This window comes from Podarcis erhardii, assembly GCF_964252035.2.
Source record: "Podarcis erhardii genome assembly, chromosome: 2".
In the NCBI taxonomy this organism is placed as follows: Eukaryota; Metazoa; Chordata; class Lepidosauria; order Squamata; family Lacertidae; genus Podarcis; species Podarcis erhardii.
In genome coordinates, this window is record NC_138498.1 from 68,603,281 (window position 1) to 68,618,105 (window position 14,825).

At 44.0% G+C, this 14,825-nt stretch overlaps 2 protein-coding genes across 3 annotated transcripts in view; both read right to left on the bottom strand.

Moving 5' to 3' along the window:
- The window catches only part of LOC309336123 (ovomucoid-like), a 36,377-nt gene extending 35,019 nt beyond the window's left edge, over nt 1-1,358 (bottom strand). The window contains exon 1 of the mRNA XM_081851604.1: nt 1,237-1,358. Within this exon, the coding sequence (XP_081707730.1) occupies nt 1,237-1,291 (55 nt within the window). The 5' untranslated portion in view covers nt 1,292-1,358. The remainder of the gene's footprint in view (nt 1-1,236) is intronic.
- Nucleotides 1,359-3,336: 1,978 nt separating this feature from the next.
- LOC309336126 (ovomucoid-like) lies at nt 3,337-13,333 on the bottom strand. 2 transcript variants are annotated; one of them, XM_081851608.1, is made up of 4 exons: nt 13,217-13,333; nt 6,883-6,911; nt 5,466-5,575; nt 3,337-3,561 (listed from the first exon to the last, which is right to left on the bottom strand). In XM_081851608.1, exons 1-4 carry the CDS (start codon nt 13,269-13,271, stop codon nt 3,507-3,509), a joined length of 249 nt encoding a protein of 82 aa, XP_081707734.1. In that variant the 5' UTR covers nt 13,272-13,333; the 3' UTR covers nt 3,337-3,506. The 2 variants fall into 2 exon arrangements, with proteins under 2 accessions (XP_081707734.1, XP_081707733.1); XM_081851607.1 differs by lacking the exon at nt 13,217-13,333 and adding an exon at nt 7,800-7,919.
- Nucleotides 13,334-14,825: the final 1,492 nt, after the last annotated feature.

The following is a 14,825-nucleotide window of genomic DNA, read 5'->3' on the forward strand; positions in this document are numbered from 1 at the left end:
ATTCACACAGGAAAGTTGTAAGTGGAAAATCCCACTGGATACACCGTAATGTAACTAAAGCCCTCTAGAGGAGGAAATTGTAACCATCCAAAGGCACCCAGAACAAAGAAACAGAAAGTCCAAAGGCAAAAGTCCCATTAAAAGTCTTTAGTTTGTAGCACTTTACTGTTAAAATTGTAATCCACCAAAGTCCCGAGTATGTTTCAAAATAAGTCTTATTTTGTAGCCGCTGTCCTTTGACAGCTCACTTGACAGTTCCTTTTTTCAGGCGATCGCTGCTCCGGCAGCCTGGCCAGAGGTATCGGCAGCAGAGGTTTTTTATTCCTTATCCCTTTCTTTTGCAGGTTAAATTAATTCTGTTTCCTCCCCCCCTTCTCCTGCACAACAGGGGGGAGATCCTTTCGATGTCTGGTTTAATAAGAGTTAAAAGGAAAGTCCATTTAAACACAGCTTAGTCTTTTCATTGCTCCGTTAGTCATGCAGTTCCGGGAGGCTGACTTCCTTAATTTTGCCTTCCCGTTTTCAGCCAAATCTTCTAAATTTTTTAAGTCCCGTTTTACTTTTGCGATCTTACTCACGGGTATTGTTGTTGCCAATCGTTGATTTCAGAAAGGAATCGGCGCTCTCCGTTAATGGCGACGCGGCTTCACTCCGTAAGCTGGGTAGCGATCCTCAGCACCGCGCTCACCCCGATGCCGCTCCGGAGCCTTTAAAAAGGCTCTTTCACGATGCCGGGGGGGCGCAAAGGTGCCCACCGAATCTCCTTGCTCACAGGCTTCAGCGCCTGTGATTTTAGGGGTCCCCCGCTTGCCGTAGCGGGTAAGACCCGAACTTACGGAGCAGTCCTGCCTCGGAGCTCGAGGCTAGGACCGCCATCAAACGCTGGCGCCGACCGGAAGTCCGACCTGTATTTGGTTGTATGTTTGTTATGTGCATAACCTTAATAAAAATGTATTTGGAAAAAAAAAAGAATGAGAGAAAGGTACAAGTGTGTGTGTGTGTTTTGGGGGGATGTGTGTCCCTGTCCTTTGTGTCCCTGTGTTTGACCACAATGTCTCCTCCTTCCTTTCGCTTTCAGACAGCGAACACCATGGTTTGCAAGGAGATTTTAACTGGATTTAGCCACCACAGGTGGAGCCTTCCTACACTCATTTGAAGACATGAATAGTCCATGGATTGTATGGTCCCTACACCTCTCTGAGAAAGAGAAATTTTGCAATATGAAATACAACTCACCTGAGTACAAAAAGAAGACCATCAGAGTGAGGAGGAAAAAGCTGCCTGGCTTCATGATGCTGCTGGTGAGTTTAGTTCTGTCTGCCCCTTAGTGTTTTTCCAAGCAGTAGATGCTTCTCAGATTTCTCTGGCTGCAGTGAGGTCTGGACTCCTGCCCTAAATATATAGACATCATTGTGGCACCAATGATGCAATCTCCCAGTCTCAAGAAATATTTACATGTGGAAATAGGACATTACAGAGAGCAGCAATGTAATATACCATGCATAACAATTCCCTTCCTCTGCAGAAACTAGGGACATGCAAGAGATATGTGGTAACCAGTAGCTTAGGAAGTTGCATGCAAAGTAGCTTGTCTTGACAATAAGCCAAAAAAAGGCTGAAAAAAAGACTCCGGTGATAAATTGCATGTCATATAGTATTTGCCAAAAAATAATTTATTACATGTACTCCTAGCCAACACTGATTTCAAATATAAATATTACAGGGGTGGGGAATTTAAAGGTAGCTATCAGGAAAACCCATGGAAAGAGCCTTACTGGTTCAACATGTAAGCTATAAAATAAAAGAGGTATTGTAAAGGTTGTCCAAGAAAGCAATACAAATACGTTATATACGTCAAACGCACCTATTATCTTTAATCATTTGAAAACCACAGAAGTGTTGCTACCACTTGGCAGAGAAAGGGGCAGACACTCGACTTTGGTAACAATATTCATTCTATTGAGATCATAGTGGTTTGGAAAGATCTTGATACTTCTAAAAAGAAGGATGATGCAACCATCATTCAGCAAAACTATAGAACTAAGGGGTCGCACCTACAATTTTGAGGCGTGAATTCTGCTTCATCTCCTTCCTAATCACCGCAGCATCTCTCTCCAGCCCTTATGCCTTTGCTTATTAGCCACCCATGTATAGTCCACACCAACATCACCTCTCCATTCACCACACTAGCCGTTCTCTGGCCTATTTCCCTTATATGTTTGGGTGTGTTTTACACGATACTGAAGAAATCTGGACCTTGGGTTTGGAGAGTATTGAGGGTTCCAAATCTTGGCAGAGCTATGTCCCACTTTGTCCCTCAGAGGCGCTTCTCCTGATCCTATGCATTTTTACTCCGCAGTAAGCCTTATGAAGTAAGGATTTGCTTTCAAGGAAGAGTGAATAGGATTGAAGCCTGACACTTTATCATATGTTTGCACAACATGTGGGTACTTCCTGCCATTCCCTGCCATAAGCAGATATTCTGATGAGCAGTTGAGTTGCCTTCCAGTGGAAAAGGCTGATGGGCGGACACTATTTTTTCTGCTCTGTTGAGGTTTCCTTGTGGAACAATACCTGTGAAAGTGAGGAGCTCTTCTGTTTTTCTCTCTCACTAAAACAAGATGGCTGCTGCCTCTCAGAGAAGTCCTGAATGAACTTGGCAACTGGGCATATGCAGAAAAGGATGATGGATCTGGTGGGCCACTGGCCTGATCCAGCAGCTGCTTCTTACGTTCCCCTTGTGCAGCAGAACCGGCTCCCCTTCTCTCTCCTCCTCTTCCTCCTCTGCATAGCCTAACCTGCCCTAGGGATTTCCCAAATCCACCAGAGCAACGTAGGTGACATAGTGAGACACCCAGGTGGGGAAAACAAGGAGGAGAGAAATCCCATTGCATTAACATTAATTCTTGCGCTGGCACAATGATGTAGCTGGGTACCCACTTGAATGGCCTATATCAATTCATATTTTCTGAATTTTCACTGTGTACTTTTCTCTTATTTCTCTCTCTGTTTTTTATTTTCTTCTATTAAAAATCAATAGAAAAGAAAAGAAAGGTATTATGACAGGGGGGTGGGTCCTAGTCTCAGTGTCTAACTAATCACCTGGCTGTGTACAGGTGTTTTTTTGTGGGGGGGTTACTCTGCAGAACTCAATTGCCAGGACTCAGAAATGTCATACTCGAAAGGGAGAAGATTCTCCTGATGGTTTGACTCAGTTCCCTGATTGTGCGTTATTAGTAACAAACTTCAAGACCAATCTCTTGCCCAAATCATATAATATTTTTAAGAATAGATAATACACAAATAAATGTATGGAGAGTTTGATAATGTTGCTGAGCTCATTTATTGATAAACCGAATTAAGATGTTGCAAGTTATTCACTGGCTCACAGAGGATAAGCAAAGAGAAGAATGGATTTTTTTTTTTTTTTTTTTGTGGTGATGCGATGAGTGAAGCTTAAAGAGAAATGGGTCTTCGTTTGTAGATGTTTCATAGTCTTGTGCATCTTAAGCTGCTATGCATTTTCCGAAGTATTTCAGTTTCAGCTTTCTTCCACTTTCGCTGATGAGGAGAAAAAGAAGTAAATAAGTATGAGAATTCATAAGGTACAACTTTCATTATAACTCCTTAAAGAGAAATACTATATAGGTGGGTAAGCTTATGCCATAATTGCTATGTGTCTTGCGGACGGGAAAGGGCTGAGGAAGAATCCTGTCAGAGACCCTGGAAAACTACTTCCCGTCAGCCTAGCCAATATTGAGCAAGAGGGACTAATGCTCTTTTCAGGTCTACCATTTATGGAAGATCCCCCTTCTCCCGCCTTCATCATACATCTGTGTCAAACCTCTCTAGCAGCAAATGTTCAGACTTTTACCTAGTGCAATTTCAAGATCCACATTAAGGAAACACCTAGTGTAGGCCTTTGTTACCTTCAGAATAATGTTCTTACTACCCAATGATGAGGATTTTTGTTATTTTTCTTCTGGGCCAACCCTACTACCTTTTGCGTTGTGTCTGGCCTTGTGGGATGGCGATAGTGTTGGGATGCTCCTAAGGAATCAGGGACAATTGGCAAGCACCCAGCTGGCCCTAGCCCATGGGCCAACATGCTGGTCGAACTCCAGTCCTTTGTGCAGCATGAATCTGTGACCCAGAGCTTCAGAAGTTCAGAAGCTGGGCACGCAACTCAGCAGAGTAAACGCACAACAGAAGCGGGAGGGGGAGGCTTTGTAAAGCATATTTACAAGCAGTTTAGTAAGCATACACCAGGACAAAAGGAAAAAACATGTCTTCTCCCCTTCATGTCCAAAAGCAAGCAGCTTAAGCGATAGCTACACACAAACAGAATGTGATGGCCTGGGAATCCGATTCAGAGGCTGAACCGTAGGAATCCCAGCCTGCACAGGAGGGAATCCCCGCCTCCAGGGCCGGCTGAACTGGGGCAGGGCCTTGATTCTGAAGCGCCTGCACCTGTGCCGGATCCTCAAGAGCAGGCACCAGGTGAATCCACTCTGGCTCCAGAGATGGTTGAGGACTCAGTACCTACAGGTGAGTCTCCCCCTGGGTCCAGTAACCCTTCAGCCTCTCCTGAACTGCAGAGGCTCAGGGCAGAGAGGCGAAGGGAACTGGTTTCTCCCAGGAGGAGTGCTCGCCTTAAGGCCAGGAGAGGCGGGTCTCCTGTGGGCCGGGACCGCCCCTGGCCTCAGAGAAGATAAAGGCCAGTCAGCCCGGTCCCAGGTTGCGGGAGCAATGTCGTTGATGAGCTGTTTCGGCCAGCATCTAGTCCTGTTCCCCCAGAGTTCCTGTCCTTGCCCGGCTTCTCGCTGTGGACCCCGCTTTGCCCAAGGAAGACTGTCTGGAGACCCTCAACTCAGGTCCTGGACCTTGCCCCATGGTAACCTCCCCCCTGGACCAGCACACGGAAGTTCGCAGCAAGCTGTGCTGGAGTGTAAACAGGCATGTGACACACAACAGTCATGCCTGTTCCTCTTAAGATGGAATGGAATGTTCTAACAGATGGAGCCCATTTGGGCCTCTTTCCCCTCCCCATCCCCCTGGATCGCTCTTAGCAGCAGCAACAAGAGTGTCAGGAGGGTGGTGCATGTGAATAGCCCTCCCAAGCCACTCCATCTTCAAATTCAGGGCTACCTACAGATTAGCTCTGCTCACCATGTTCTTTTGGGCCTCATAAACAAGACAAAACTCCACATTGTACAAAATGATTCCAGCACTGCCCTGGGGTGTGTGTGTCCCCCCCCCGCTTGACTTCTACATGGGTGCTGATTCTCAATTTCTTTTTATTTCGTTTATTTACATCTCACCATGCTTAGTGAAAATATAATCATGTACTTTTTAATTTCCAACAAAGATGTCTGAGAGGAAAAAAAAGATTCCTGCACTCCAGGAGGTTGGACTATATGACTCACGGGGTCCCTTCCAACTGCATTATTCTATGATATACTCACAAATATGCATTGCAGAAGTCACACTGGTTGCCATAGGTCTCGCCATCAGAACCACAGTGGGGACGTTTCTCGAAGATGCATGCTGGGTTTGGATGCCCTTTGCAATATTCCTGAAGATGAAGGATACAACACTTTTAGAGGTCCTCCCCACTTAACCTTTGGACTGCAAGGCCTTTCTGATTATGACATGCCTAATAATGAGGCACAAATGAGGAATACACAAAGTGTTATATTCAGTTATGCATTCAAGCACAGGAAATGCAGATTCATCGTCCTGGCAAACAGGGAATTGTGTGATAATGTTGTTCTCTATTCATCCCAAGTTCCCTCTTGGGGCATGTGATTCAGTGATATGGTAAGGCCCCATTGGGGGGGGGGGTTAAACTTGTCAAATTATAGATTGTCGTGCCAGGGATTTCATGCAAGACACCTTTAAAGTTTAAAATATTACAGGGTTAGAACAGGTACAAAGTTTTTCACACTGCCAAACAAAATTTGCAGACATGGTAGTCCCTTCAGGGAAGATTACCGTATTTTTCGTCCCATAGGACACACCAGCCCATAGGACGCACCTAGTTTTTTGGGGGGGAAATAAAGGAAATAAAATTAACCTTTATCCCCCCCCAAACCAGGTTGGGGAATCCAAACCAGGTCGGGGAACAGCGGGGTGGCTGCGCTGCGCCTCCCTACTGTCCCCCGAGCTTGTGGGGCTGCCTGATGTCTGCCCGAAGTGCGGGGTGCTCTGCTTCAGCGCTCGCCGTGCTCCGTGCAGCAGGCTGCTATTCGCAGCCTAGGGAGCCCTGCGGGAACTCCAAGATTCAGTGAAAGCCTGCATTCGCCCCATAGGACGCACACAGATTTCCCCTTCATTTTTGGAGGGGAAAAATTGCGTCCTATAGGGTGAAAAATATGGTAATCCTGCCAGATTGTGAGTGGGCAGCTCCAGGGGTTTCATGCTAGACACATTTAACAGTTGTTTTTGCAAATAAATACTTTTAAAAAACACACAGTGAGTGCCTGAATTCATAAGACAGTGGCTAAATAATATGCCTGCAAGGTTGGGCGGTCTGTCTAGTAATAACAGAATAACCCCAGTAGGCTACTACAGAACACAAGCTGAGACTTTCTTACAAATTGTGGGTAGCAACTGGAACTAATAATAATTCCACTGCCTTTTTTTTTAAAAAAGGGATGGAACTAAAGATGTGAAATCATGGGGAAAATCCAGCACTTGTATGTTATATTTGTGTTGATGTGTTTTTGTTGCCTGTATTATAAATTCTATTTTAAAAATTGACACATATACACACACACAGAGAGAGAATAATTTAAAATTCCACAAGAAATATAAATTCACTTATCTTAACTCCATGCTACTTCCATGTTCTATCATAAGAATAAATGATTTCCCACTTACCGCTTCCCATGTTGCTTTCACAACAACATCTAGATGCAAAACATAGATAATGTGAAAATGATTTAGCAAATCCATATGCTGCATAATAGTCCATTTGATAGCATTTATTTCTAGTAACCGAAAAGTGGGATGCATTGTATCTTGTACATCCTATGTTATCCTAAAAGTGCCTTGGCAATATGCAATTTCCTTTAAATGACACTGAGCATGGATAGGAAGACAATCAAATCAATGGGAAATGGTTCAGTCTGTTAACTATAATAATTACAAATAACTGTATATACTGGTTTAGTCCATATCTAACTGGGACCCAGTTCTGTTGATTTCCCTTGAATGCCTGGCTGTGGTGCTTTGCATGTTTAGAATCATGGCTAGGTCCACTTTTTATGTCACAAGAGCCACGTGGAGACCATGAAGATAGGAGGGTACATGGTAGCTTCAGGGGGCATTAATATTTCAAGCCTCCGTTTTCAAAAAGGCTCCTATTGTGTGAATAGTGGTGGGTGCCTTGAGAAATGTAGAGCCCTGATGTAGAGTATCTTTATTTGATAGAGTAAATCTCACATAGGAAGACATTCATTCTGGCTCTTCCTGCCATGTATAATTTCATATAGGAGGAACCCTGAGAACAGACATGTTTCAGTGTTCAAAAGAATGAGAGAAACGTACAAGTGTGTGTGTGTTTTGGGGGGATGTGTGTCCCTGTCCTTTGTGTCCCTGTGTTTGACCACAATGTCTCCTCCTTCCTTTCGCTTTCAGACAGCGAACACCATGGTTTGCAAGGAGATTTTAACTGGATTTAGCCACCACAGGTGGAGCCTTCCTACACTCATTTGAAGGCATGAATAGTCCATGGATTGTATGGTCCCTACACCTCTCTGAGAAAGAGAAATTTTGCAATATGAAATACGACTCACCTGAGTACAAAAAGAAGACCATCAGAGTGAGGAGGAAAAAGCTGCCTGGTTTCATGATGATGCTGGTGAGTTTAGTTCTGTCTGCCCCTTAGTGTTTTTCCAAGCAGTAGATGCTTCTCAGATTTCTCTGGCTGCAGTGAGGTCTGGACTCCTGCCCTAAATATATAGACGTCATTGTGGCACCAATGATGCAATCTCCCAGTCTCAAGAAATATTTACATGTGGAAATAGGACATTACAGAGGGCAGCAATGTAATATACCATGCATAACAGCTCCCTTCCTCTGCAGAAACTAGGGACATGCAAGAGATATGTGGTAACCAGTAGCTTAGGAAGTTGCATGCAAAGTAGCTTGTCTTGACAATAAGCCAAAAAAAGGCTGAAAAAAAGACTCTGGTGATAAATTGCATGTCATATAGTATTTGCCAAAAAAGGCAACACTGATTTCAGATATAAATATTACGGGGGTGGGGAGGTAGCTATCAGGTATATCAGATATAAATATTATGGGGGAGGTAGCTATCAGGAAAACCCATGGAAAGAGCCTTACTGGTTCAACATGTAAGCTATAAAATAAAAGAGGTATTGTAAAGGTTGTCCAAGAAAGCAATACAAATACGTTATATACGTCAAACGCACCTATTATCTTTAATCATTTGAAAACCACAGAAGTGTTGCTACCACTTGGCAGAGAAAGGGGCAGACACTCGACTTTGGTAACAATATTCATTCTATTGAGATCATAGTGGTTTGGAAAGATCTTGATACTTCTAAAAAGAAGGATGATGCAACCATCATTCAGCAAAACTATAGAACTAAGGGGTCGCACCTACAATTTTGAGGCGTGAATTCTGCTTCATCTCCTTCCTAATCACCGCAGCATCTCTCTCCAGCCCTTATGCCTTTGCTTATTAGCCACCGATGTATAGTCCACACCAACATCACCTCTCCATTCACCACACTAGCCGTTCTCTGGCCTATTTCCCTTATATGTTTGGGTGTGTTTTACACGATACTGAAGAAATCTGGACCTTGGGTTCAGAGAGTATTGAGGGTTCCAAATCTTGGCAAAGCTATGTCCCACTTTGTCCCTCAGAGGTGCTTCTCCTGATCCTATGCATTTTTACTTATGAAGTAAGGATTTGCAGACACTCGACTTTGGTAACAAAATTCATTCTATTGAGATCATAGTGGTTTGGAAAGATCTTGATACTTCTAAAAAGAAGGATGATGCAACCATCATTCAGCAAAGCTATAGAACTAAGGAGTTGCACCTACAATTGTGAGGCATTAATTCTGTCTCATCTGCTTTCTAACCACCGCAGCATCTCTCTCCAACCCTTATGCCTTTGCTTATTAGCCGCCCATGTATAGTCCACACCAACATCCCCTCTCTATTCACCAGACCAGCAGTTCTTTGCCCAATTTCCCTTATATGTTTGGGTGTGTTTTACATGATACATCTTGGCCAATATTGGAAACAAGAAGCTCGCAGGAGAAAGTCTGGACCTTGGGTTCAGAGAGTTTAGAGGGTTCCAAATCTTGGCAGAGCTATGTCCCACTTTGTCCCTCAGAGGTGCTTCTCCTGATCCTATGCATTTTTACTCTGCAGTAAGCCTTATGAAGTAAGGATTTGCTTTCAAGGAAGAGTGAATAGGATTGAAGCCTGACACTTTATCATATGTTTGCACAACATGTGGGTACTTCCTGCCATTCCCTGCCATAAGCAGATATTCTGATGAGCAGTTGAGTTGCCTTCCAGTGGAAAAGTCTGATGGGCGGACACTATTTTTTCTGCTCTGTTGAGGTTTCCTTGTGGAACAATACCTGTGAAAGTGAGGAGCTCTTCTGTTTTTCTCTCTCACTAAAACAAGATGGCTGCTGCCTCTCAGAGAAGTCCTGAATGAACTTGGCAACTGGGGATATGCAGAAAAGGATGATGGATCTGGTGGGCCACTGGCCTGATCCAGCAGCTGCTTCTTACGTTCCCCTTGTGCAGCAGAACCGGCTCCCCTTCTCTCTCCTCCTCTTCCTCCTCTGCATAGCCTAACCTGCCCTAGGGATTTCCCAAATCCACCAGAGCAACATAGGTGACATAGTGAGACACCCAGGTGGGGAAAACAAGGAGGAGAGAAATCCCATTGCATTAACATTAATTCTTGCGCTGGCACAATGATGTAGCTGGGTACCCACTTGAATGGCCTATATCAATTCATATGATGGCAACTGAATTTTCACTGTGTACTTTTCTCTTATTTCTCTCTCTCTTTTTTATTTTCTTCTACTAAAAATCAATAGAAGAGAAAAGAAAGGTATTATGACAGGGGGGTGGGTCCTAGTCTCAGTGTCTAACTAATCACCTGGCTGTGTACAGGTGTTTTTTTTTGGGGGGGGGGTTACTCTGCAGAACTCAATTGCCAGGACTCAGAAATGTCATACTCGAAAGGGAGAAGATTCTCCTGATGGTTTGACTCAGTTCCCTGATTGTGCGTTATTAGTAACAAACTTCAAGACCAATCTCTTGCCCAAATCATATAATATTTTTAAGAATAGATAATACACAAATAAATGTATGGAGAGTTTGATAATGTTGCTGAGCTTATTTATTGATAAACCGAATTAAGATGTTGCGAGATATTCCCTGGCTCACAGAGAATAAGCAAAGAGAAGAATGGAATTTTTTGGTGGTGATGCAATGAGAAAAGGGATTTCTTTTGTAGATGTTTCATAGTCATATGCAGTTTCCTAAGTTTTCCAGTTTCAGCTTTCTTCCACTTTCGCTGATGAGGAAAAAAAGAAGTAAATAAATATGAGAATTCATAAGATGCAACTTTCATTATAAATCCTTAAAGATAAATACTATATAGGTGGGGAAGCTTATGCCATCATTGCTCTGTGTCTTGTGGCAGGCAAGGGCTGAGGAAGAATCCTGTCTGAGGGCCTGGAAAACTCTTTCCTGTCAACCTAGCCAATATTGAGCAAGAGGGACCAATATTCTTTTCAGGTCTACCATTTGCCGATCCCGCTTCGCCCGCCTTCATTGTACATCTGAGTCAAACTACTCCAGGCGTAAATGTTCAGACATTTACCTAGAGTAATTCCAAGATCCACATTAAGGAAACACCTAGTGTAGGCCTTTGTAATACTGGCCTTCATTATAATGTTCTTGCTATCCCCTAATTCCCTGAATTTTGGTTATTTTTCTTCTGGGCCAACCCTATTACCTTTTGTGTTGAGTCTGGCCTGGTGGGATGGCGATACAGCCCATTTCGGCATATATCCCCTGCCTCCCCAACACTCTTAGCAGGAGCAACAAGAGTGCCAGGAGGGTGGTGCATGTGAATAGCCCTCCCAAGCCACTCCATCTTCAAATTCAGGGCTACCTACAGATTAGCTCTGCTCACCATGTTCCTTTGGGCCTCATAAGCAACACAAAACTCAGGGCCATGGCTTAGAATGCCACATTGTGCAAAATGATTCCTGCACTTCACAGGGGAGGGGTGTCCCCCCCCCACTTGACTTTCCTTCTACATGGTTGCTGGTTCTCTTTTTATTTCCATTCTTTTATTTACATCTCACCATGCTTATTGCAAATATAATCATGTACTTTTTAACTTCCAACAAAGATGTCGGGGGGGGGGGGATTCCTGCACTGCATGAGGTTGGACTACATGACTCTCAGGGTTCCTTCCAACTGCATGATTCTTTGATATACTCACATATATGCATTGCAGAAGCGACACTTGCTGACATAGGTCTTGCCATCAGAATCGCAGTGGGGACGGTAGTCCAAGGTGCATATTGGGTTTGGATAATCTCCGCAATATTTCTGAAGACGAAGGACACAATGCTTTTAATGGTCCTCCCAACTTAACTTTTGGACTTCAAGGGCTTTCTGAATATGACATGATTAAGAATGAGGCAAAGATGAGGATTGCAAATGACAGTACGCCAAGTGTTATATTAAGGTTATATTATACATTCAAGCACAGGAAATGCTGATTTATCATTTTGGCAAGCAGTGAATTGTGTGATAAAGTTGTTCTCTATTCATCCTAAGTTCCCACTTGGGGCATGTGATTTGGTGACATGGTAAGGCCCCATTGCGGGGGCTGAAACCTGCCAAATTATAGATCGCCAGTGCCAGGGATTTCATGCAATATACCTTAATATTTAAAATATTGCAGGGTTAGAACAGGTAAAAAGTTTTTCACGCATTGAAACAAAAATTGCAAACATGGTACTTCGTACAGAGAAAAATAATCCTGCCAAATTGCGAGTTGGCAGCTCCACGGGTTTCATGCTTGACACATTTAACAGTGGTGTTTGCAAATAAATACTTCTTTAAAAGAAAAACACAGTGAGTGCATGAATTCATAAGACAGTGGCTAAATAATATGCCTGCAAGGTTGGGTGGTCTGTCTAGTAATAACCAAATAACCCCACTAGGCTACTACAGAACACAGTGGTAGTGCAACTTGTACAGCACGTTGGCGACAAATATTCACACAGGGGTTCAAATATAATTTTACACCATTTATCAAATATGTGAGAAAGAGACAATTACTTACAAAGTGCCATGAAAACTTACAAACTACCTAAAATAAAGTGAACTTGCAGTATCAGATTTTCTAGGTTCTTACAAATTCTTGACTCAGTTTTTCATTTTTTCTTGTTTTTCAAATAAGTTCAAGAAGATTCAAGAAAAGGGTAAGTTCAACATTGTTCCCAGTAGCTGCGAGGTGCTGATGAAGCAGCATATAATAAAGAAAACAGGGTTCCAGCATTCTATCCCTGTTTTGCCCTAGCAGTCCATGCAGTTGAGAGGCTGCTGTTTTGCCCCTGGTGGGGCCAATTTGTTGGGGTTGGCAGATAGCACACTCCCTGAGCACAGTTTTCTGGGCTTCTTCAGTTGTCTCGTGCCACGTGTCTATTAGTGCTAACTGATAATAATCCAAACGGAATCTTATCAGAATCAACATAATACACTTCTAGGTGTTCAATTAAATACAAAGTAAATATAATTTCTCCCACTATATACAAAGAAGAAGAAGAGTTTGGATTTGATATCCCGCTTTATCACTACCTGAAGGAGTCTCAAAGCGGCTAACAATCTCCTTTCCCTTCCTCCCCCACAACAAACACTCTGTGAGGTGAGTGGGGCTGAGAGACTTCAGAGAAATATGACTAGCCCAAGTGTCCCTGTCCTTAGTGTCCCTATGTTTGACTACAATGTCCCCTCCTTCCATTAGCTTTCTGCCAGTGAACACCAACATTTGCAGGGAGATTTTAACTGGATTTGGCCACCACAGGTGGAGCCTTCCTACACTCATTTGAAGAAATGAATAGTCCATGGACTATTTGGTCCCTACAACTTTCTGAGAAAGAGAAGGTATGCAGTATGAAATACGACTCACCTGAGTACAAAAAGAAGATCATCAGAGTGAGGAGGAAAAAGCTGCCTGGCTTCATGATGATGCTGGTGGGTTTAGTTCTGTCTGCCTCTTAGTGTTTTTCCAAGCAGTAGATGCTTCTCAGATTTCACTGGCTGCAGTGAGGTCTGGACTCCTGCCCTAAATATATAGACATCTTTGTGGCTCCAGTGATAAATTGCATGTCGTATAGCATTCACACAAAAAATAACAATTTATTACATGTACTCTTAGCCAACACTGATTTCAGATATATATATATATTTTCCGGGGGTGGGGAGTTTAGATGTGGCTATCATGAAAACCTATGGAAAGAGCCTTTCTCGTTCAACGTGTAAGCTATAAAATAAAAGAGGTATTGTAAAGGTTGTCCTAGGAAGTAATACAAACATGTTATATAAATCAAACACACTTATTATCTTTAATTATTTGAAAACCCCAGAAGTGGAAAACAAGTGCAGAGAAAACAAGATTTGGTGAGAGGAGAAAACAACCCTTGAATGTTTGGCGTGAGCATCTTGGATTCCCATTGTTTGAGGCCATTTTCTTCTGAATACAAGTTACTGGGAAAACAGCAGGTGGGCCCAGTGTTTTTGCCCTCAGGTCCTGCTTGCAGGCATCCCATGGGTATCTGGTCGTCATCTGTGAGAACAGGATCCTGGGACAGAAGAGACATGGGCGTGATAAACCAGCACTATTTTTATGTTCTTCTGATGCTCAGAGTATTCACCCAAGGTCACCTTCCCCATTTTTCTGATTCTCTTTGAAATAGCATATTGCCATAGATTTAAAGGGGGACACCCCCCAAAAAACCCTAGAAATGAATATATGCTAGTGTCAGGGGCTCAGGAGCAGAAGCACAGGGAAGAGAGGAAATGGAGAGCGAAGGGGAAGAATCTGAGGGCAGCTTAGGAGAAGATGACAGTGGCCCGAGAGATTCCATGAGCCTCTCCAGCGAATCAGAAGATTCACAGAAGGGGGCGCCGGTGGCCAGGGCAAGGGGGGTCCCAAGGGGGACACTCCAGAAGCAAGGGGCCAGCGGGGACTCCCAGAGCAGCAGTTGGAGATCAGGACCAGCTTCCCCACCAGAGCATAGTGGGGGGGAAGAGTCCCAGGTATTGGGGCCCGTGTCTCCCCCAGCAGGGAGAGAAGATGAGTCAGGGCTGACCACGCCTCCATCGGAGAGTCAGGCAACGGAGGGGAGGTCAGGTCCAGCTAGCATCCCGGAAGAGGGAAGCAGTGACAGAAGCAGTGTAACGGTCAGGAGGAAGGTCACTGGGTTGGCGCGAGAGCCAAGTTCAAATGTACAGGCGCGCGGGACAGCAGGGAACGAGGATTGGGAACCAGGTCCTAAAGCCCGCCGGAAGCAGGGGGAGGAGTCAGGGGACTCAGCGTCAGAAGAGTCCAGAAAGGGGAATGCCCCAGCGGACAGGAGGACCCAGAGGAGGAGAGAGCAGAGGAAGAGGTGGAGCAGGGCTAGAGTCTTAAACTGGTGTCAGGGGGGAGGAGATTCAGACGGAACTTCGGCGGTCTAGGGTTTAAGACGTAGAGCTGCGCGCTACGGCTTTGAAATGGAAACTGAACTTCAATAAAG